A 24,729-nucleotide genomic window follows, 5' to 3' on the forward strand; every position below is an offset into this window, starting at 1 on the left:
CTGTTCCTGTTTGGAGATCCCACGTGTTATCATCATCATCATTAACTAGTCTGTTTCAGATAGAGTATTTTCTCTCGGTCATCAGTGTGTTCATTCCTATACAGTTCTTTCATCCACTTACTACTTATGGATGCCCATTTCTGTTATTAGACTAAGAGTTCTAAATATTTTAGAAAAAATGTAAAATGATATATATTCACAATGTATTTGTAGAATGCTTTCCCCATGGAAATTCGCCTGGCGCCTTCATTATACACCTTCAGGCGCCCGGCAAAAATGTTCCTTTTTAACCAGGTCTTTGGTTGATCTGATTGACATCCTATGCCCATTTAAAATGTGGCTCTTTGTGGAGGGGTATTATTATTGTGGCTTTTATGTTGATCTTTTCTGTGAACTGTCCTGAGACCTCTGGCTTTAGGGCGGTATATAAATTCAATAAATAATAATAATAATTTACATTATTTCATCTAATGATGTCAGTGTTTCCTTATTTTACAAACAGTAGATATAAACAGATGGGGAACCTATGACTCTCAGATGTTGAATGACTACAACTTCCATTGTTCTGGACTGTTGGCCATGTTGGCTGATGGGAGTTGATGTCCTGCAACTTTTAGAGCACCAGGGGCCCCTTATCCCTGACATAATTGAATAACTTGGGGTGGGAAATGACGTAAAGGAATGCATCTGCCATCATGGTATAATGAATAAATAGGCCTTTCTGTGATGTTGGGCTCCTAATATTTCTGTATTTTTACTTTCTTTTCTCTATCCTAATTCTTCAGTTTTGTTTTTGCCTCTGGTTGAAAGTTTACCTATTTCTACACCAACTTAGGTCTTCTAATTAAAGATATTTTATTTACTTTGTGTGTTATGTTTTTTGATACTAAGATGACAACCACTGCCGTCAGAATACCTCAGCTAGATGTACCCACAGAATGTTTCTTTTGTATTTCATCATTATAGTATGTTGGCTTTACATACTCTGGAGATATTGCTGGTTGGGTTCTGTTGGGTTTTTTTAGCACCTTAAGCAGACCTCTGTTGCTGGTGACTGAAAACAGCTCTGTTTACTTTCGGCAACATAGCATTTATTTGGAATCCACAACCATTCAGTCTAGAGCAGTCTTAGTTCTATAGAAAGCTCTGCAACTATTTTTAAGATTAAAAGATTTACAACTTGGGAAGTAAAACATGCACTAGCATACTTGAAAGAGTAAAATACCATACCCACCCTTCTTAACCAAACATGATAATAAGAGAAAGTACAATAACTATAAACAAAAGGTACATGCAGCTAAACCACTGAAGTACAAAAATATTGCTTATCAGTCTTTTAGTCAAGATTTCAGTTTACCAAAAATCCAGAAAAAGCCATAACATAGACAGGTGTTTATGGAAGTGTCTTCTGGTATCCAGCTCCTCATGTTATAGTCCAGGTCCCAGGCTCTTTTCTCCAGATGGAGGGAGAGAAGAAAGATTTAGGAGCTGGCTGATGATGATAAAGATGCCCACTCATCAAAGGGGTTGATTCAGCTGATCCTATGCTCATATGAGATGGGTACCACTGTGCAATGGTGTAAACTCATTATATGTTCATTTAGGCTCTATCTGAGCTCTTTGTGCAGATATTCTGCATTGATGTATGGGTTTAGCTTTGCTTTGCTGTTCTCTGCACTGGTGCAGGTGGGATGCGGGTTGCAAGGTGGAGGCTATCAGCCTTGCACTATTGTAAGATAACTAAACAAAAATAAATTCTAATGAATTCAGTGGGAATGATTCCAGATAAATGTGTAGAGGACTGTAGCCTTAATCAGTATCCTATGCGCAGCTGAGTCCGATCCTGCAACTACCGGTAGATAGTTTGACTCATGATAAATGCAACTTACTGAATTACCGTAACTGTACCAGGTTCTTCAAACACTTGCTCTAATGAGGTAGGATTACTTTATGTGTAGAATAGTCTTAATAAAACAAAGGAATGTTGGCTTGTGACAACACTATTAAAGTACTTGCGTTTAGTTATGTAGAGCTATGCAGGATCTTTTCACCATATTGTGAAAGTAATTGTAGTGCGTGATATATAATTATATGCAATATATAATTATTTAATAGTGAATTGTAAGAAGTATTATAAAGGTAATTAAAATGTTTTTCATGTTACATTTTTAACTTCCTGTATCACCTTTCCTTGATACTACTAATTGTTGGAAACATTATTATGCATTCTAATTTCTTAAATTAATTTGTTCCTAGGTGGAGGTTTGGCAGTTGGAACCCTTCTTCTTATTGGTTAGTATGAAATTTTCTAATACATTTTACTTACTAGCAATTATATGGTCATGGCATTATCTTTTTATTTTTTCAAGTGTTTTAGGGAAAATGTTAGAATGGTTTTTCTAAGGAGTTCCTTCTAAAAGATAATGCCGGACTTATTGTAAAGAAAACATTAATTTATTTCACCGTGGCTGTGTTCTCATGTCATGTTAAACATTGATTTACTACAATGTGCGCAAGCTGGAACCCTCATACTTCCCTCTTCCCACATGGCCAGAAGAATACTTCAGAAGGTTTTTCTGTCATTCCCCCTTAAACATGATTTGTCATTGTGCCTGAACTGAGACTAACTAATTATGGTCAGTTAATTTCAAAATGAAACTGTTTCAAAACACGGTTTCTGGAGCTGGCAGGTTTAAACTAATCATAGGGTTATATTCAACTAAATAGTTGTGCCAGCAGAAGCCATGGTAAGGATACATGCTAGCGCAGTGGAAGAAGGAAGGTTCCACCATGCAAAGAAAATTCTTGTAGTGATAGTGCCTTAGCGCTACATTGAATACAACCCATAGTTATTGTGAAGCACAGTTCCCATTTCCAGCACAATGATGCCAAGTGTCTCCCATCATAGGTTTTTTCATGTGAAGAACTGATGGTAGATTTTAAACCCTTAAAAATATAGAATTAAGGGAGAAAAGGACAAACAAACAGAGAGAGAGAGAGAGCATTGGAAGGAATAAATGATCTTCCAAGTAAGGATGAGCACACACTTCCTATTAAAGTAAAAGTAACCATTTTTCACATAAACCATGGCTATCACAGGACTGTGTTAAAGCAGGGGTTACCAACATGGCACCTGTTAGCACAGTGGCACCCCTGAGGTCTTCCCCTAGGGCCTGTGGACTCTATGCGCCTGCTCCAGCCCCCTTGATCATGGAATGGTGAGCATGGTTGACTTCTTCTCTCTTGAGAGCTGAAGGAGGAAGTTCAAGGAATGACGCTTTCCTTTCAGATTAATTGTACTGGATCTGATTTTTACCCAGATTGCACCAGATTGAATCTGGTGCAGGGGGGGAGAGGGATGACCAGAGGGGTGATGACCATGGCACTCATGCAAAAATCCAAACATGCCTATGGGCATAAGTAGGTTGGCAACCACTGTGTTAAGCAGTTGTTCACATAGTGTTCTTATATTGATCAACTCATCCTATATGATCCAGAAAGGAAAGCTGAAAAAATGCAGGTAAGGTAAAAACAATAAAGCTTCTCAAAAGTTACTTTAATATCTCTAATATGGTAATAAAAACAAGGGGCAATATTCAGAACCAGTGCTTTTTTTCTTAAAAAATGTTTAGAGGTACTCTCATTTTGACTCAAGAAAATCACCTTTTTATAGTTGAAATTTGGAAAAATAAATGGACAAAATTGGGAACAGTAAATGGACAAAAGTACAAAGATTCGCACAATGTTTAGGGGGGGGTCCCCCTGCACCCCCTCCCGAAAAAAGCACTGCTCAGAACAGTTTTAAATAATTGCTTCAGCAATTTCAATCTTTGATTTCAGTAGGTCATCTCTGAGAATAAATACTGGTCAATGTAGGGATTAGATAAAATTGTGAGATGTACAGTTGTGGCTGTGTTAGACTTAATGCAGGAGATGCTTACTGTATAGTGATTGGATCATGAAAAAGTGCAAATGTTTTCGTAGATAACCAGAATTCTTCACTGAAATTGCTAATCAGCTTGGATCATTTAAGCTTGTGTGGGGATAGTAATTGAAAACATGGAAGTGACGGTACTTCAGTTCCTAAGACTTTAATTTTTGAATTATATGGACTATTTTTCATACTTATTATGTGTAGAATCTGTATCTTGGATGTTGGTTTTAAAGCAAGTATAGTTGGTATTCTAGTTGAATGGCCTGTCATTATACAGACAACAGTAACATATTGTCATGAGATCAGTCTAGACAAGCTTTCTGTATCATGAGATTGAAGCTGTCGGAGTTAAGCCTCCAAGGAGGATATTTCAGTATTATACTCCGTGTTGTTAAAAGGTTAGGTTCTTTTTTAACAGTCTCAAGAATAGATTGCATCACTTCAGTATTAAATCCCTTATCAAATCAAATGCTCATCTTCATTATTTGATGTATATTATCCTGCCTGGTTTAGGAAACTAATAGTAAATTCAAGATTATTAAATGTCTGTTTCTGTTGTTAAGGTTTTCTGAAGATTGCATAACAGAATGGCTTCAAATCCTGTTAAATATTATTTGAAATACTACCTGAATGCCATTTGTATTTAGCTGGTTAGTTGGGTTCTGGCCTAAGGTGACTCACAGCATTGTTGTCAGCCCTTCCCCCCTCCCTCCCGTCTAGGGATTTTTTTTTCTAAAGGAGAAAAACCCAGAAATCTAGCTCATATGTAACAAACCATTGCTTGTTGGACCCATATTGGAACAAGCAATGGTTTGTTATGTTGGGAATGTGAAACCCTGTTTTGCATGGAGCACTCATACCACAGTTTCCTGGTTAGGATGTCACAGCAAATTAATTAAACAAACCAGGAAATCTTGTATTAAACTGGGCATGTAAGAGAATGTGAGGTGGGGAGTCGATTGGAAATGTGACATTGGAATTAAGCCAGAAAGAGAAGGAGAGAAGAGTTAGGAAATACACACACTTGTTAAACATGGTAGAAAAATATGGCTGCAATACTTGGCACGCTTACCTTGAAATGATCTCCGCTGAGTACAGTGAGATTTATGTTGAGTGAACCTCTGGGGGATTGTGCTACATAAGTGAGTCCTATGTTGTAGGTGAAGATTGAAGCCAAGTTCCAGATCTGAAAGAGCATTCTACTAGTTTCTAGAACAGAAATTGTCTTTTAATCAATATCATACCAGTAGGCTGATATGGCAGCAACTAGAATAAAAATATGCTAAAATGTATATAACTTCTTAAGTATGATATAAAACATATAATTGAAACAACCCATGCTAGCTTCAGAAACTTTTGGACTGTGACCATTTCAGAGTTGAAAAATAATTGCCTAGAATCTCTTCGTATGTTTTCCCCACCATACTAGTATTCGATAAAAGAAGGGCATGTTCAGGAGGCCATCCTTGCTAGGCCACAGATTACAAACAATAGGAAAATTGTGTACTTTTTTTCTTCTGCCTTTGTTTTTTGATAAAACAAAGATTCTTTGATTTTAAATTGTTACTCGAGTTTCACTTTTTCCAGACTCTGTGACAGCGTTATCACAGAGCTGAAAGTAAAACTTCATTTTTACGGTATTAATATACAGCTGCCAGTGTTTGTTTTTATCAGATACTTTGGCAGCCTAAATAACCATATAGTTTTATATTTTATTTCAAAATTATTATGTATTTTATTGAATATGCAAATTTCCTAAATTGAAACTGCATTCCAGTAGGAAAACTGTGCATAACAAATTTAAGTGAATTTTTGTGTGTCTTTTAATTGAGAGGTCAAAATTTTAAAAAGTTAGGTTACAAAAGGGTTTTGTTTAGTAGCTGAGGTCAAGTTTTTATAAAGCTAAAACTTTAACGTTAGTAAAGGCAGGACCATTCTTGTTCAGTCTAAGCCTTGGAGCAATTTCAGCTATTTTAATTAGCTACCATTTTTTTGTTTTAGGTATGCAATCTAACCTGCCTATTAAGGGTACTCATCACTTGTCAACATAATTGACTTTATCACCTTTTTGAAAGTTGAAAAAGGTAATCTCTAGAAAAGTACAAAACAGTGATTTGCTAAATATAATTATACAAAATATAACTTGTCAAAATCTACCTTCCTGCTGAATGGCATTGTGCCAAGTATTGTAACATATATGTTTGCTAACTTTGTTTTGGCATGTGCTAATTAAAAACAAGTGACACAGACTAACCTCCCCTGAGCTTAATAACTACTATGGACATTAGCTAAATATTTTAGATGGAATTTTAGATGGTGGGAATGATTAAAATAGTCTTATCATGTTACCTACAGCACTTTAGGTAAGATGTTCTATAACTTAGGAAATGCTCACCTTAGGTCATACTATTAGACTATAGTACTGTGAATGCTGATGATTTAATAAATTAATAATGATGGGTTGTGACAGATTCTCAGCAGCTCTAGGGCAACCTGTCTAGACTATCTGCACTACAGACTGTCATATTTGCAGATATACTGCATTCAATTCTCCTCAACCATAGCTTTCAAAGCTTGTTATGTTTAGGGGCTTATAGTACCGATAATTTTAAAACTTTTAAGTAGTCACATTTGTTGTTCTGTATTGTGTGTAATTCAGTATTATCTGTTTATAAAATCATGCTCTGAAAAGAGGCATATAAATTAAAATAGATTTATTGGAGATCCTGTACTTAATTCTTACATAAACTGTGAGTACAGTAGATACAACAGACTAACAGTGACTTGTTTTTCCTGCTCCTGCACCAATTATAGCGTTTAGTTTAGTCTCCTTATTTTTTTCAGCTTCTAATATAGCTTCTAAATAGATTAAGAATCTCCATAATAATAATAAACTGAGCCAGTTGCATATTCGGAACTGGATTGCACCCCTTCTGAAATAACAGGTTTGTAGTTTGTGGGGTGATCCTGGATGTTACTCAAGTCTCTGGTAGCCTCAGTGGCCAGGCCTGCCTTTTACTAGTTGGTATGCCAACAATGGCCATTCTTGACCATAGTGATTAATGTACTGGTAACCTCAAAACTTGGTTATTGCAACCTGCTCTTGGTTTTTGCAATGTGGGACTATCCTTGAACCTGGTCCAAAAGCTCCAGCTGCTTTGAAAGGATGTGGTTAGACTGTTGGTGGGGATAGGCTTAAAAGCTTGCACTGGCTGTCCATGTTAGCAGGTCAAGTTCTGGGTTCTTGTATTCTTTTACAATGCCATTAACAACTTGGGTCCAGGATACCCTGAGGACTGCCTGATTCCTTGTAACCCTGCCCAACCACCAAAATCTTCTGTTATTGTGACTTAGCTACATGGCTGTGGGCTGTGCATTCAGTATTATGGGCCTAATTCTGTAGAACTTCAGGTGCTTGATGAGGCTCCTTCTATTTCAGTTGTCATTTTAAGAAAGTTTCCTGTTTTTACGAGTAATGTTAACTTAATGTATCTACTATAGAATTTTTATAATTTCTAGGTGCTATCCTTAAGTGGTGTATAAATAGCTGAAATAGAAAGGAATGTGTATTTGTCTAAAAAGATACTTAAAATCAGTTCTGTTGGTTCTGTTTTAAAATGCCCCATGCCCTTGGAGCTTCTTATGTGATAGAGGGAAAATTCACATGAAAACCAGTTTTTAAAAACATTAAGGGACAAATGTGTAGCATGGAAGTTTCTTCCCAGCCAGTCAGATCTATGGCAAGTATTAGAGAAGTGCTAACGTGCAGCCAGAACATGAGCATTGGGAGACTGCTTCCTTTACCCTCTTAATGAGAAGTTGCCACTGGGTATACATGTGCTGGGTATTAAGTCCTAATCAAAACCACAAGAAGGTGGAGCTTTATGGCAAGTATCATGGGTTGCAGGAGTAACTGACATGGTCCCCTGCCCATGTTGTAGGGCTTCAGTTGCCGTCATACTTGACTGTGGTCCTGCTTCCTGGGGTTGATGGGAGTTCGAGTCTAACAACATCTGGAGGATGCCACATTGCCTACACTAGCCTTAACAGATTTGTGGATCTAGAACTTTTTGCTCAAAAAATGTATCAGCTTTCTGAGTTTGTGTTCCCATGCGGCTTGCTTTTTCACAAGGATATATTGTATAAATAAGAACATGCTTCACTTTCTGATTGTTACTTATATTGTATGGTAGGAAAATGCAGGAGCTAATTTCTGTGGTGTCAAAATACCTGTAGCAAACAATGGGATGCAGGGTGGGGGTGGGGGGAGAACAGTCCAGGCTGTGTAGGCTTTGAATAGTAACATAAGTACTGAAGCTGGGAACAATGGCTGCTATCAGAATAGCCCCATATGAGTGCACTTTAGATCTTTTGAATAAACAAAAGTTTAGTGACCTAGAAATGAATCAATAAAAAAAGCTATTCTCTATGTGACAAATTGAATAACTGAAGGATTCTTAGAGAAGCATCGACTCTAACCATCCAAGATACATTGTTTGTGAAGGTTTTTCTGAAACACATTAAATCCTTTGAGCACTGTAGCAGACAGTGAGGTGTTCTGTATTTAGGTTTCTCACTGTTTACTCTCACTGAAAGTTTAGCATTAGAGGAACCAAAACACTTATTTTCTTACAGCTCCTTGTTCTTTTGGAAAACTTGAAAACCTAACATTACAAATGTGATCTATAAAATGCAGCCTGGCTCATTTAGTAACATAGCAAATGTTATTGCTTCAGTATTGTTTGAGACCAATTGCACTGTGTTTATCTAAACCTCAGCTGAAATATTTTTCTTTCAACTAATTGTTATTGATGATTATCAGTATCAAAATTATTGAGCTAATAGAAACAAATAGCTCTATCTTAATTAATAAAAAAAAATTGCAGCCATGTCCCATTACTAATCAGAGTATCATTTCATATTGAACTGCTGGAATCAGATTTTTTTTTTCCTACAACAAACACTGATTATTTATTTAGTGCATTCTTATTCAGACTTTCCTTGAAGCTCCGCACCATGTCCAGCACAACAACCCTGTGAGGTATCTTAGGCCAATAGATCATGACTGACCCAAGATCACCCAATGGGATTACTGGTTGAGTGGGGATTTAATTATACACAAAATTAATAGGCAGGTTTCTTAACACCTGTCTGTTCCATCTGTGCTGGATTAGTTTCAATTGTTGTGTCCTGAGGATGTGGGCAGGCAGCTTGAGGAAGTGTGGCCAACCACCTGCACATTTCTTAGAGCTAACTGTAGGGGGTGGATCCAGGGAGTGATCAGTGCTTCACTGGAGCAGGTGGTTTATCCACCTACAAGGAGATGGTGGTGTGTCCCCTCGTTGGATCAAGAACTGTTCAACAGCTATTGTTCAGTGGTGAACATCAGCTTTTGGGGCAAGAGAGGGTGTGGTGGTCCAGCTCCAGGCATGCTTGGAGGAAACTGATTATCTGGAGCCATTCCAGACTGGCTTCAGACCCAGTCATGGCCCTGAAACTGCTTTGGTCACTCTGGTTGATGACATTTATATGAAGCTGAATCAGGAGAACTGGAGTGCATATTATATTCAGCTCTTTCTCTTTGTTCTATATAAATCAGGAGAGGTGGTTGATGTATAAGATGAATGCTCGGAGGCCGTGATGGGCTAGATAAAGGCCAATGAATTAAAGCTGGATCCTGAAAATACAGAGATGTTTTGTATCCAAGTTCTCAAGTCCTAGAGGTGAAGAGACTGCATGTTCATAGATTCCTCTGGAAGGAACAGTTTCATAGGTTGTATGTGCTCAGTGGAGGCTCAGATGGCCGCAGTGGTTAGGAGTGCCATTTCGCACCTATGGCTGGTTTACTAGCTACAACTCCCTTTGGACAGAAACAACTGATTACTGCACTCCATGCTCTGGTAACTTCCAGATTAGATTATTGCAATGTGCATGGAGTTGCCCCAGATTTCTAGCTGGAGTTTCATTTTAAAACAGGTGCATTACCAGTTTGTTTCTGGGCCCTATTCAATGTGTTCACTTTAGTGTTTAAAGCCCTAAGTCATGGGTATGCAAACTAAGGCCTGGGGGCTGGATCCAGCCCAATTGCCTTCTAAGTCCGGCCCATGGACGGTCCAGGAATCAGCATGTTTTTAAATGAGTAGAATGTGTCATTTTATTTAAAATGCATCTCTGGGTTATTTGTGGGGCATAGGAATTCGTTCTCCCCCCCCAAAAAAAATAGCCCCCCCAAGGACTGAGGAACAGTGGACCAGCCCCTTGCTTTAAAAGTTTGCTGACCCCTGCTTCTTTTTCTATAGAACCTCTTGGGACTGGTGTTAAGATCAACAGAGAGAACCCTCATGGTAGTTTCACTACTCTCTCAGGTTTTGGTAGCCAGCCACCATGGTGTAGTGGTTAGAGTATTAGACTAAGACCTGGGAGAGACCAGGTTTCAAATCCCCACTCAGCCATGAAGCTCACTTGGTGACCCTGGGCCAGCCACTGTTCTTAGAGGAGAACCAGGTATGACAACTCAAATTTGTTAGGGAAAAAAGTAGGATAAAAACACAATAAATTAATTAATAAAAATAGTAATGACCTAGATGAGGACATTCTCTGTGACAGCCTCTAAGTTGTGGGATTCCCTCCCTACAACTTAGGTGCATCTGGCACTTTCATTTTACGGTTTTTGTTGCATGCTAATTTGTTTTAAACTATTTTTAATGCTAGCGGTGCAGCAATAAAACTGCTAGCACATTTGCAAAGCTAGGCAGGGCCCAGTATGGTTTTAAATTGGATTGGGGACCATATGTTGAGATTCCTACATTGCAATGGGGTTGAACTAGATGGTCCTTGGAGTCCCTTCCAACTCTGCAGTTCTGTGATTCTATGTTGTATTTTAAATTGGTATAACCTACCTTGGGCTCTTATGGTGAAGAGTAGGTAATGAATCACAGTATTATTATTATTCATAACAACAATTAATATCATTGTTAATACTCATGGTAGTTGAAGGGAACCTTCATGTTCGGAGACAATATGCCTCTGAATACCAGTTGCTTTGGAACAAACAAAGAAAGAGGGCTATGGCCTTCATCCTTTGTATGTCCTCAGAACTGTCTACACAGCCACTATTGGAAATAGGATGCTGGACTAGATGGCATCTTAGTCTTATCCAATGGGATAATGTGTATCCAATAATGTGTATCCAATGAGATAATGTGTTTCTGAAGAAGGGTGCATGCACACGAAAGCTCATACCAATAACTTACTTAGTTGGTCTCTAAGGTGCTACTGGAAGGGGGGGGGGGATTATTTTGTTTCGACTATGGCAGACCAACACGGCTACCTACCTGTAACTAGAATTATCTAATGGGGTACTTCATTTGTTCCTGTTTTTTTCTAGGAGTGGGAAAGTGAAGCCTAAGGGACAATGGTCACTTCAGCAGTTTAAAGCTTCAGTCCTGTACACACCTACTTGGGAGTAAGTCCTATTGAACTTAATGGGACTTGCTTCTAAATCATGGGTTGGGTTTTTTTTTTTTTCCCCCTGAAAGACCATATTCCCTCATGGGCAACTTTCTGGGGGCTGCATGCCAGTGGTGGGCATAAAGGTAAAGGTAAAGGTACCCCTGCCCATACGGGCCAGTCTTGACAGACTCTGGGGTTGTGCGCCCATCTCACTTAAGAGGCCAGGGGCCAGCGCTGTCCGGAGACACTTCCGGGTCACGTGGCCAGCGTGACATCGCTGCTCTGGCAAGCCAGAGCCGCACACGGAAACGCCGTTTACCTTCCCGCTGGTAAGCAGTCCCTATTTATCTACTTGCACTTTGAGGTGCTTTCGAACTGCTAGGTTGGCAGGCGCTGGGACCGAGCAGCGGGAGCGCACCCCGCCGCAGGGATTCGAACCGCCGACCTTTCGATCGGCAAGTCCTAGGCGCTGAGGCTTTAACCCACAGCGCCACCTGCGTCCCAGGTAGTGGTGGGCATAGATCTAGGCAAATGTGGGTTATTTTTGCTGTTGTATAATAGGCTACATTCCAGCCATGCAGACGCGCATCCATCCAGGCAAGCAACATACATTATCATCATTCAGGAAACAGGCAAGCCAGGAAAAATAATTGAGCAAGGCCAGAAGAGGCTAGCCTGGGGAGGGGTGTTACCTGAGCCAGTGGCGGAGCTTCATGCTCCGGCACCAGGGGGGCGTGGCATGCGTCCTGGGGGCAGGGCACGCCATGATGGCACCCTGCCAGGATCGTGCTGCCGGGGACGGTGCTCTCCCCCCACACTCCTCTTCCTCCAGCAGTGACCTGAGCAGAGCCCCAAGGGTCAGGTGAAGATAGTGTGTCTGAGATTCTCTGCCCCTGTTCTAAGTAGACATCCACAGGATTGTACTATACAAGTTCCTTAATTAAACTAAACATTTGACTTATTTTTTGTGGGTACATAATGCCAACAATATACTCTGTTTTTTGAAAAATTTCGATAGGTTCGTCTTTTTTAAAGAGAAAGTTTAAAATCCTTACTGCAGTCTAGAATTAAGAACTCTAAACAAAATTAAGGCATGCAAGTAATCATCAAATATCATCGTAATAATTTCAGAAAATCAGGCCTTCAGTTCTAAAATCCATTTAATTTATTACCACATCCAAAAGTTTTGTTGTACTGGTAAAATTTGGCTAAAGTGGAACATCCATTACTAAGGCGGTACTTCAGGTCACAGCTGGTATCTAATCCATTTCTCTTACTTCTAAAGTAGCCTAAAGTTGCCTGCAGCCTACATGTCTGAACCCTAAGCAAAGACCAAAATATAAATGTTGGTTCAGATCCCCTTATGTCAGATTTTAATATTTAATATCTCTTACAGTTGAATTCTTAAAGTTGAAGTCCCCATGCACCTTTAAAGATGCAGAAGGATTCTTTCTCTTTGTAGATGAAGAAATTTCTAACAATCTGAATTGATACAAATGACAATGTTTAGGGAAGCCACTGCTTCAGAATTTAGAATGCTGAGGTCTAAAGGTGATGATAGGTCAGCTTTCAGCAGGAGAGCAAGAGTACGTGATGTTACCTTTTACTAGTTTAGGAAGGCTTTTACATGATCCCATACTCCTTGAAGCAACACAGCAGACTATTTTTATTTCGGTTTTCCCCTATTATATTTATAGCAGATCCTATGATTCACAGATATATGGATATATGTATAGCTTATTCAACAAAATGCTTAAGGATGCTGATAAGAGCTCAGTACTGTTATGATGGTTAAGATTTCACATTTATTTCTGTACAGAAATAAACAAATCAAATATTTTTCTTTGTAATAACATAGCAAATTCTGGAAATTTCTGAAGCCATTGAAGATTCCAGCAGGAGTAACACTCCTTCTTAACCACTAAAAGCCACAACTGGTTAAACAGTAATTACATATCTCTAATAATGTTCTAAAGAGCTTCTTTAATAGCAATGGAAGTTGTGAAAATGGCATCCTGCTAATGGTTATGCACAATGTGGTGGTGGTAGAGCTGCTGCTGTCAAGTCTCTCATATTTTCAGAGATGTGCCTTTTCTAGACTGGCCTAAAAGAAAGGCTTATGACACATGATTCTCTAAGAGTGGATCTATCCATCCGCTTGGGCTATCTTTTGGGGCCCCTACAGTCCTGTGAATACATATGGAGCAGTATAAGCCCAATGGTAGAGGCACTGACAGTGCATAGTTGTGGTCTCTTTTGCCCTATCTATGTTTCTTCCACACCACCAAATGTAGATTGTCATGCTAATAATGTGTGTGCTTTGTTTTTTCACAGAGGAAGATGTATACGGTATTTATTCCAATATGTTGTTCAAGCATTTCCTTGCAGAGGGAATAGTCTGTGGACATCATTTATTTGTTGCTTCAGATAAAGAGGAGCCTGCTGATATTGTAAAGGTAAAGAAAAAAATACATCCATGTAATTATTGCTTAATATCTTCTAATCTAGATGGTGCTAAAAGCAATCCTAAAGCTGGCAGACATTCCTATGCCCTGTATGAGAACTCTGTTAGTAAAGGACTTGTGTGTTACCATATCAACCATGCCTTGCCTACTCCCTCCATGTAAAAAGTGGTGTATGGGTCAGGAGAGTATAGCATTATTAATTACCTAAAATCTTCCTGAATACGTTACCTGTACCTTGATTAAATTCAGCAATTCAGAGAAACTAGGGGTGGAGATTGTGTTGGAAAAATGGGGCAAAGAAAAGAAGTAAAATGACATCACATCTTGAGTTTGAAGTGCTTGTACTTCTCATACTAGGTACCAATGTGATTGACCAAACAGGAGCCTGAATGCCATTTTTTATAAAGCATGGGTTGGTGGTAGACAGAGAGTAGTGTGCGCCAGTGTTATGAAATAGTTTGCCATTTTATATTGTTGTGTTGATTTGTGGGGCCTAGCTTTAGAAATAACTGAAACTAACCACATATAAATACATATATAAAAACTTCAGTTACCAGAAGTTGAAAATATCAAATACACTTAATATCAACACATTATACCAATACTCCACAATAAGACTTTATTTTAAAAGTCTTTTAAAAATATAGTATTATGTAGCAAACTATGAAAAGTAGTTTTTGTACTCGTTGTTCTTCCTAGTCTTTATAACCTGAGCCTTAGGATTTAGATATTCATTGATTTCTGTTGGCCCCACAACCTACCTTGAAGAGGTAGGGGCAGCAGCACAGACAACACTGGGGAGTACTTCTGGCTAAAAGATAACGTGGCAGCTAGCTGTGCAGCAGACACAAGTCTCAAAGGAGCCATAGAATAATGAGTCAGTAGATAGATTAGCAAAGCAGAGAAAAGGCTGGAGGAGGCTGAGTAAGGAAGCAAGAGGTGAAGGCTTGGAAAAACGGAACAAGGAGGAAGAGAAAGAGGAAAATTGAGAAAGAAGAGAATATAGAGGATCAGAGCTGGGAAGCTTTGCCTCAATGGAGATTGAGACTAGCAGCTAGGAGGACAATAGGGGAAGGTCTGGATCTAACAACCCCAGTGCCGCATCCAGAAAGTTTGAGAGGCAGGTCCTAGCTGTGATCTTTCGTTGTTTGAGGTAAAGGACAAGATGGTGCCCTAGTAGATTCAGCATACAGAAGATGATCAGACTGGCAGCTGAATCATTCTTAAACGCTGATAATGGGTCACTGTGCTCTACTACACCTAAGGACAGCAGACTAACGCATGGAGTGTATGGCAGACTTCATAGCAGACACAGCTCTGTCCTACAACATTTCATTCTCATTCCTATTTCTTCCACCCTCACATCTATGGCCTGAGGCTCCTACATCTCTCTGCCTAATTGTAGGGTTGCCCTGTTGAGAGGGAAATGTTTTGTTGAATATCTGTTATGAAATGTAAATTCACCTTCACTTTTGTGTCCTCATTAGGCTTTTTTCTTGAATTAATACTCTTAAACATGAACAAAAGAGGGAAAGGTTTACTGGAATTTCTGTGTATAGTGACATGTGTATCAGACATTCACTGAGCACATTAAGGGTTGATTTCATCTGTTATGCTATGATCTTTCACAGAAGATAACTCTTTCCATGGCTGTGGTCAAGCTGGTGGTGTCAGAGGTTTTAAGTCTCCAAATACAAGTTGCTGGGAAACAATCAGAAGAGCTGTGTTGTGCTCATAACCTGCATATGGACTTCCCATAGGCATCTGGCTTCCCACTATAAGAAAAGAACGAGATGGGCTTTTGGTTTGATCTACCCTTATCTCAATAATCTGGGTTTTATTAGACAGTAGGTTTGGAAATGTTCCAATGTTACTTACTGTCACTCCATCCCAATAAACTATTGCTCCTTAACAGCATATCATCAGCTTGCAACTAATCCAGTATATGGGTGACTAACAACAAGCTAAGACAATTTATACATATGATTCACTGTAGAAATTTTTGAATTGACCTGTTTTAATTTTATGATATGTGATTGGGAGTTTCTTGATCCTATAACCAAGACAAATATTGCTGGTTCTAGGAGAGGGAAGAGATGGTTTTATAGACCATAATTATGTTAAAACTGTGTAACTAAAAGACACGTAGAACATAAAAAGCCCCATCAGCTGCCTAAGATATATTATATTACCACCCAGCAATTTATCCATCATCCTTTGAAAACACATTCATGCCTATTGTAGTCAAAGCTTCTTCAGGAAGTCAGCATTAAGATGTAACATTGTTGAAAAATTACACCCCTGTAAAAATCCTATAGAACAATATACAGGGGGTTTTAAACAGGATATTTAAAACATTTCTCTTCAGTCACTTCATCTTTCTAACAGACAGCTGTACTGCTGCATACTAGAACATAATAAATTATAAAGTAAAAACTAAACCAAATTTTTATGTGACCTGATTACAGTGTCATGCAGAATTATTCTTCAGTATTTTGTAGAATCCAGAAAGTGTGCTTAGGAAGATACATGTGATGAGTTGTAAGTGGGACACATTTTCATTCTAACAAGTGAAGGTTAGCAGGGAGAAGCTGTATGCTTCAGTGTCGTTGGTTTCATTGGTTTTTGGGTCCATTTAACCTCTGCTCAGGGTGGCGCTGTGGTCTAAACCACTGAGCCTAGGGCTTGCCAATCCGAAGGTCGGCGGTTCGAATCCCCGTGGTGGGGTGAGTTCCCGTTACTTGGTCCCAGCTCCTGCCAACCTAGCAGTTCAAAAGCACATCAAAGTGCAAGTAGATAAATGGGTACCACTTGGGCGGGAAGGCAAACGGCATTTCTGTGCACTGCTCTGGTTTCACCAGAAGTGGCTTAGTCATGCTGGCCACATGACCCGGAAACTGTCTGCAGACAAACGTCGGCTCCCTTGGCCAGTAAAGTGAGATGAGCGCCGTAACCCCAGAGTCGTTCGTGACTGGACTTAACTGTCAGGGGTCCTTTACCCTTTAACCTCTGCTCAGCCATGAAGCTCATTTAGTGTTCGTAACCAAATGCTATCAGCCTAGCCTATCTGCATCTCCAGCCAAGAATTTCACTAAGACTACAATCATTACCCCACTTACCTAGGAGTAAACCCCCCCCCCCGTGAATTCAAAAGGACCTCCTTTGAGTAGACCAAAAAAAATTATATACCACCCTTCATCTGAGGTGAGGATCACAGTATAAAAACACAAAAATACATAGCATAAATGTATAATTAGGAGTGTGCTGTTGGTTTTCCTGTTCTTTAGCAAGGCATAACCAGAGTGCAAAGGGAGCACAGGGTTCAGACTGGAGGCAAGGCTCTGGAAAACACAGAGCTCTGAAGTTGCTCCAGCACAAGTTGAAACTGAGCCCTTATATAGCAGTAGCAGCAGCAGGTGCCACCTAATTGTAGACACTGTCTATACTGCTTGACTTAATAGGACCCAGTCTTTTCTAGTAATTGCCTACTGCAACAGAGTGGAGGGTCCTCAGCCTTCCGCAGGGGAATCCTCGGAGTCAGAGGACAGTAGTGTCATGAAGTAGTGATCCTGTGAGCAAGTACTGCTGGGTGGGGCCCCTCAGGCAGGTGGTAACAATTAAATCTCCCAAAATGGGAGCATGTGATGGGGCTGGCTATTTGCCAGCATCCCCCAGACCCTATAAATCTACGAGTTAACCTGCCTGGGGAGAGAAAGAACAGGCCATGTTTTAGACTTGCTGTTTGATGTTGTGTAGCTGGTGCCAGAGAAGAAGTCAATAAAGCCTGGTAACCCGTTAGGTGCTTGTGTGTGATTGATTAACAGCTTGGAGGGAGGACTTGGGAAAGTGACCCCCTCCTTGACATGTTATACCACATTCTTGGGGGTGGGCACTGGCTCCACAGGTTCATCTGATAGCAGCACTTCTGGGGCTGGTCCTGCATGTCCTTCGCCTTCAGTTTTAGAGTCCTCATCTCTGTCATCCTGTGAAAATGAATCTGACTCCTGGTCCCAGACATTAGTCACCAGGTCTTAGTGGCCATGGAAGAGATATTTTTCGTTCATTTTAGCTTATTCATCAAAATCCATTTTAAGCTGCCTTCTCCTTTTTTCAGCTCCTTCAAATCCATGGTTTTATTTTCCTTTCTTTCATTTGCCTAGATCAAACTTTGGCCCAGTTCAGATATAACAAGCTATGCTTTAGTGTTTTGTGAACAAACTGTACAAATAAACAGTACCTTCTTCTCCTTAGTGCATGTGTGAAGGAGATTGAAAGCAGTGAAACTCTGAACTAACCACCATTTCCGGTTACATTGAAACTTGGGAAACCATTATTTATTCTAACAATGTTTAATGTAAACAATCCAGGATCAAACAGTGGTTCTAATCCTCATTTGTTTGAACCAACCACCATTGAAAGACACAAGAGTTTCCCAAGTATGAATGTAATTGTAAAGTCTAGTTTATTTAAAAATTAAAGCTTTCAGTCCCCTTGTGCATGGAAGAGCAGCTGAGGGGGAGTACAGGAAACCAGTACAGTACTTAATGTGGTCCATTTTTATAACTCTTAACCGGTGTGGGCCTTTATTATTTTGAATGCTGTTGTATTAGCTACCATTGGTTTCTTTCACACTATTTAAAATACTCTTTCAGAAATATTATAATCTGTTAAACCTCTGTGCTGAATGACTATCATTGTGGTTTAAAATCATGTTAACAGTCTTTAATTATTATTATTTTAACTAGAATGCTTGTATAATTAAGGATTTGAGGTGACTGAAGCAAAATGATTTTATTTTTTTTACTTTCCTGAATTTGATTATGTTGTGATTGTTATTTCTACCTCTAGTTTTCTGCAAGCTATGGAAAGCATTTCCTTACAATTGATTTAATTGTAAGGAAGAATTGTTTAAGGTGTTGTTGTTTTTTACATTCTGGAGATGCTACCATTAATGCTTCCAAATGGAAGCTTGGTAATATTCTTAGTTTTAACAGCAGACAGACAAAGCAGCTAGTTGAAGATGGTGAGAATTAGTGTGTGAAAGAGGAGGGAAAGAAAGTGTGGCCCTGCATCCTATTCCCAATTCCTCTAATCCTCAGTAGCATTACCTCTGCATGGGTCCTCATTTTTAAAACTTAAAGCATTTATAGGGTTGTCATATTTCAAACAGTGAAAATCCGGACAGAAAGGTTGTTAAGCTTTTTTGGGCAAAATGCAAAAAGAAATTATGTTATTTTTATGCAGAAATGGCACTACCAACATGGACTGCCATGCATCTAGATTTTCCCTATTTCCGCACGGACACTGCTGCCGACTGCAGTATTCCAGGAATATGTCTGGAAAAATCCAGGTGTATGGCAACCCTAATTTGGAAACATTTTCTGGAAGAGCAGACAGACTTGACTTGATGCTCAGGGTTTTCCTATTCATCCACTGTAATTTAACATTTACGGTAGCCAGAGTTTATCAGATGCAGTTATGTAACATTTTGAAAGCATGCAAGGAATGAAGCAATTTCTGCTATTGTCGATCAAACTTATATTATCAACTAAAATGAAGATTTTCCTCCTGCCTCCCTCTCCAAAAAAGAGCTACAGAGCCTATATTTAGTTTAGATCACTTTGTGCAACCCTTCTACCACTAGAGAGTAAATCATCCCCACATTATTCATAAATATGGGTATTGTAGCTTAGCACATTTTAAATCTGGATAGTGCTGCACAATGCGCATTTTCAAGGAAGTTCTTTAATATTCTAGCAAAGATGGACATAGTAGAAGCAGTGTCCCTGACCAGCCACCTTTGTAAAGAAGAATGAGGCCATCTCGAGTTACAGGGATTTTGGATGCCATAAAAGTTACGTAGACTACAGTGAATGAATAGGTTAAAATCTGAGTATTAGGCAAACACCTGAGTTTGCTGTGAGTATATATGATGGTAACCTTAACTCACTTTCTGATATTTTATGTGCATGCAAAAGTATGCCATCTGTCTTCAGACTTCTATTCCATAATGTCAAACTGTTTCCCCCAAGTGGTTTAAATTTCAGAGGGACATTTACATTTGCGCTAAATATATATGTGCTTTAAATATCCAACATCATTTTGAAAATGAACATTTGTGAATACAGAGCTTTTATTTAAAAAATTATCCATACATGGGTGTGTTTGGTTTTTCACTGAATAAATCCCTGCTTGTTGTTCTTATTGTGCTAATGCTCTTTATTCTATTTTACTCATACTGTGTCATTGAGATTCTCCTGATCTATCTAGGAGAATAGTGAAAGAGTAGAATAACGGGATTGTCCTTTCATATATATTTTATTATATACTAAAAAATTTAGTAGTTTAAACATAGAAAATAATAGATTTGACTTAGACCACTTACTCAAAGTCAGTTAGAAGTCATTTTTTTATTATGCTTTTCGTATTGGATCAGATTGTTATAAAATGTGTGATCTTTGCTGCATATTTTGTTGTTTCTTCAGCTTGTAAACCACCTTGTGTGTAGCAATATAGAAATCTGGTATGCAACATAAAGTGAAATGAAATGAAATAATAAAAAAAGTTATCTTCATGTTCAGAACCCAGCTACTGTTCCTCATTTATCATTTAGCTGTTAGAATTTTTGTAGTTAATACAAAGATTTGAATTTAGATTCTGTTGGCTTCAGTTGGTTTAAATAAATAAAAAAGCACAGGACCAAGTCTCATTTGAAGAAATTAACTCTACAATCACTTGTTTATATTAATTAAAAATAGGGCTTGACTTTGTCCAGGAAAATATATTCCTTTTTTTTTTAATGGTTGTTACTATACATAATATACTTTGAAGTAGTTCCTTTCCTCATTGCCTTTTTTCCAATGTCCTAAGTTTAAGGAACAACACTTATTTATGTATCTTTGAAAAATTACTGTATAAATATCACTTCAAACACGAATCAATTTAGACTCACACACTTTTTAATGTGTTCTTAATCATAGCAGCAACAAAACTGCAAATGATTATTGGAACATACAGTAATAGATAATATTTAAAATTCTATTTTTTAAAAAACGAAAGGATCAAAGAAGTTCATTTAAGAGGGATTTCACATACAGCATGAATTATGTCGCTAAATAATAGCACAGTAGTACTTCTCCAGCATTGTAAAATAGCTTAGAGAGAAGTATGATGCCTGTAGTTAGTGTAATGCATTGGTAATTAAGAGGGTGTAAGGTTAAGCTTCATTAACTGTTGTAGGACTGTGGCTTGGGTTTTATTATGCCCTAGAGAACAGAAGAAGAGAGAGAGGTCAAACTATTAGAACCTGATTTTGTTTAGTGCATCTGCCAAAGTAGGCAGAACAATGTAGCAGTTGACATAAGGAACAGAAATTCCTCACAGATATGAGGAAGATGCATTCTGATGTAGAAAAGCAAGATATTTAGTTGTACTGGGGAAGAAACCATTCCTGTGAAGGGAAGCTGTGAAAGCACATATCATTTTAACTACATTAAACTATCTCTCCCTCTCCTTTCCCCTGTTCCTTTTGTTTACAAATCTCCCATAAAACCAGTTAATGTGAGGAAATCAGGGTTTTTTAAGTATTAAAATCACATGGGATGGTCTTTCTAGTGCAGGTGCAGTGTCTGCATGCAGGTTAAAATCTGTTTCTCCCTTCTCTCACATGGGATGAGCCAGGTTGCAGGTGTATGATGGGCTGGTATGGAGAACAGATTTCCCCACACCTCCCATCCAGTAGCCCTGACATGCTTATGCTGCAGTGGTTTTGAATAATACGTACTGGCGTCCTGTCCCCTACACTATTCCAGTGCATTATTTGTTTCTGTGCACATGAACCTGGGAGTGAAGAGGAGGGAGGCATCTTGTCCTCTGGACTGTCGCAGCCTTTCTCAACCTGTGGGTCCCCAGATGTTGTTGAACTACAACTCCCATCACCCCTAGCTAGCAAGGCCAGAGCTCAGGGATGATGGGAGTTGTAGTCCAACAACATCTGGGGACCCACAGGTTGAGAACCCCTGGTAGAGCATGCTTACGTCTGCACACATGCAGTTGTAAGTGAGGAGGAGGGAGAATCAGGGCTCTATTGAGCTCTGAGGATCCTTGTGTGTGTGTGTGTGGGCACCATGAATCATTTTTATAACTACAACCTAATTGAATAGATTTACCTATCATTAAATAGCTATTAGATACTTTAAAGAGTCTCTTAAAGTTACTTGTTAATTTTCCAGATACAAGAGGGAAACATTTTGTAAATTTTGTCCAAACATTTTATCTTCCCAAAGTAGAGATTTAGGTTTAATTGTTTGTTGTTGTTTTTAAATCCTTTCAAAATCCAAGGTACTGTGAGTAGTCATTTATTTATTACATTGAAGCGCCACATTCCTACAAGTTGCTCAGGGTGGTATATACATTGTCCCCTCCAGGACCCCATTTTGAAGTAGGGGGATTGGCCCAAGTTCACCAGTGAGCTACATAGCTGAGTGAAGTTTTAAGTATGAATCTGCCTGTTTCTGATCTGATACTCCATAACCACTATGCTAAACTGACATATATCTTAGAGGAGCTATTTTTAATGTGTGCAGATTACATGTTTTTAATTGCAACTTCACAATTTTGTTTCAGATTAGGCATATTTACTTATTAGCATCGACAGTTTATTTCTGATGAGGACTGTAATTGACATTTTCTTTCTCTGCTCCTTCACCATCATCAGGCTAGTGACACTGGGATGCTATAGTCATACATTGTTGACTGCATTAATTTGCATTTATAGACTGTGACATACCTCTGTTACACACACGATTTGGGATTGGGGGTGTCTTAAGTATTTGCAAAATATTTAGAGGAAGTCATTTAATGGCTATACCTCAATTGTATGTTCCTCAAACATCACCCTGTGAGGCAACCGCATGCTTGCTTTCTCATATGCCTGCAGCACAGATCAAATAATGATCTGCATTGTTTCCGTGTTGTAACAAGAAAAACATTTGGGAATTCTTAAAAAGTGCTACTGGTAAAAACAAGAGGGAGAATGCTGTTTAAGGAGAGACCACATTAAAGTGTTTCTTCTGGCTCTCAGCCACAAGATTTTAATGTGCAGCCTAGGACATTTGGTCACCTCTGCTACAGTGTGAGGCAGTCATTGCAGCAGCAGGTGTGCCCCTCATTGTAAGAGGCAGAATATAAAACAATGAGAAGCTTAGTGAGTTAAGTGACTGCTTACATGGGATTTATACTAATGATAATCTCTTCCAGAACAATGGCCTATGGCTGCACTGAATTGTTTTTGTATATAGCATACCGTTATCTTTATGTCAATTAAAGTGTTGCAGGTGTTACAGAGAAAATGGACGACAGTTTTATTGAATACAACACCTGGGAAAGTAATTTAAATTGGATTATAGCTGCAAAAACATTTACATAACATTTGCCTTAATTAAGTAGCTTATTTTAATATTTGAAACAATGAGCTATATTACAACTAGCTTAACCAAATAATAAAAAACAACTTTGCTTATAGATGCTGAGATTAAAAAATTCAATTCTATTTTTACTTCCAGATTAGTATCATTCTGTTTTATACTTGTTTATTCAGAAGTAAGTATCACTGTGCTAATGGAGTTTCCTCTCAGAAAAAGCTTCCCATATGTTACCCCAAAGATTGGTTTAAAAAACATCTTCTTTCCTTATTATTTCCCTATTATAAAACCATCTTGCCTTCTGCTAATTCATTTTTCTGGTCAGCAAAGAGCAGCAAACATTTTTCAAAGACTTTCTTTGCTCTTGAGTCATGTCAGTGCATGCAATAAAACTTTGGGGGACTCAAAGTGGGGTCTTCTCTGTGGTGTCATCATGGCTTTGGAACTAGCTGCCCAGGGATGTTTGTCAGGCTAGTGTAATGTAAGAATATGAATGTAGAGAATCATCTTTTATTCACCCAAGAACTCACAAAATGGGTCTTTAAAAACGTTTTTTTCTACTGTTGGTTAGCGCTAATATAGCATTTATATTTGTCTATATCGCTATGAAGATTTTAGGTAGAAATTTGATGGATAAACATGATAAATATAGTCACTGGTCCTTTTCAGGTGTTACCATTCCATGTGAAGAAAACAAGGGGAGCAACAGAGATAAAAACCAGTGGCAAAAAATGTTCATGGAGCCACCACAGTTACATGAGAAGGCTCCCCACTACACTCAGTCACCTCCATGAGCTGAGGGTAATAAGAATGACAAGGCAGAGGGCAAAACTAGTGAGCACAACTCTGTTACCCCCCCTCCCCCCCCCTTCTCAATGCATTTTCTTCTCATGGAAGGGTAATTTTTGTGAGGCAAATGCTACTTAAAAGTCAATATTGGATTCTCTGCACATAGGTTGAGTCTTGGGTGCAAATATATATCTGCCAAGGACACAGGAAGCTTCCTTATGCTGAGTCAGAATATTGGTCCATCTAGGTTGTTGTTGTCTATACTGACTGGCAGCAAATCAGTAACCCCACTGCCGCAAACACATTTAAAAGGCCTTATAATGTTATTTAATTATTTATTTGTTATTTATCTAGCTGTTCACTAAATATATATCTAGCTACATTTTAGCCTTCATGAGATTAGATACATTTCTGAGACCATGGAAAAGACAACATAAAAAATGTAATCACCTGTGTTTGTTTTCTGTACATATGATGATGAAAAATCAATCCGAACAAAATGGGCTGTAGCCAACAAAATCATCCCATTCGTGCAAAGACTTCCACTTGTGCAACAGAACTTCCCTTCCCTCTTTTCTCCTCACACCCCTTCAAGTCCACTCCAGAGGGTTTGAGGAAACCCAAAACAGATGGGGAAGCACACAGTGGAGAAGGGGAAGGGGAAGTT

The 24,729-nt window shown here is 38.8% G+C and overlaps 1 protein-coding gene across 2 annotated transcripts in view; it reads left to right on the forward strand.

The window, feature by feature from the left end:
* Window positions 1–24,729, forward strand: part of ELP4 (elongator acetyltransferase complex subunit 4) — a 151,251-nt gene that overhangs the window by 3,346 nt on the left and 123,176 nt on the right. For both annotated transcript variants that reach the window (XM_079970232.1, XM_079970233.1), the window contains exons 2-3: window positions 2,257–2,292; window positions 13,721–13,842. In XM_079970232.1, coding sequence (XP_079826358.1) covers window positions 2,257–2,292; window positions 13,721–13,842 — 158 coding nt within the window. The remainder of the gene's footprint in view (window positions 1–2,256; window positions 2,293–13,720; window positions 13,843–24,729) is intronic.

This window comes from Podarcis cretensis, assembly GCF_951804945.1.
Source record: "Podarcis cretensis genome assembly, chromosome: 1".
Classification (NCBI taxonomy): Eukaryota; Metazoa; Chordata; class Lepidosauria; order Squamata; family Lacertidae; genus Podarcis; species Podarcis cretensis.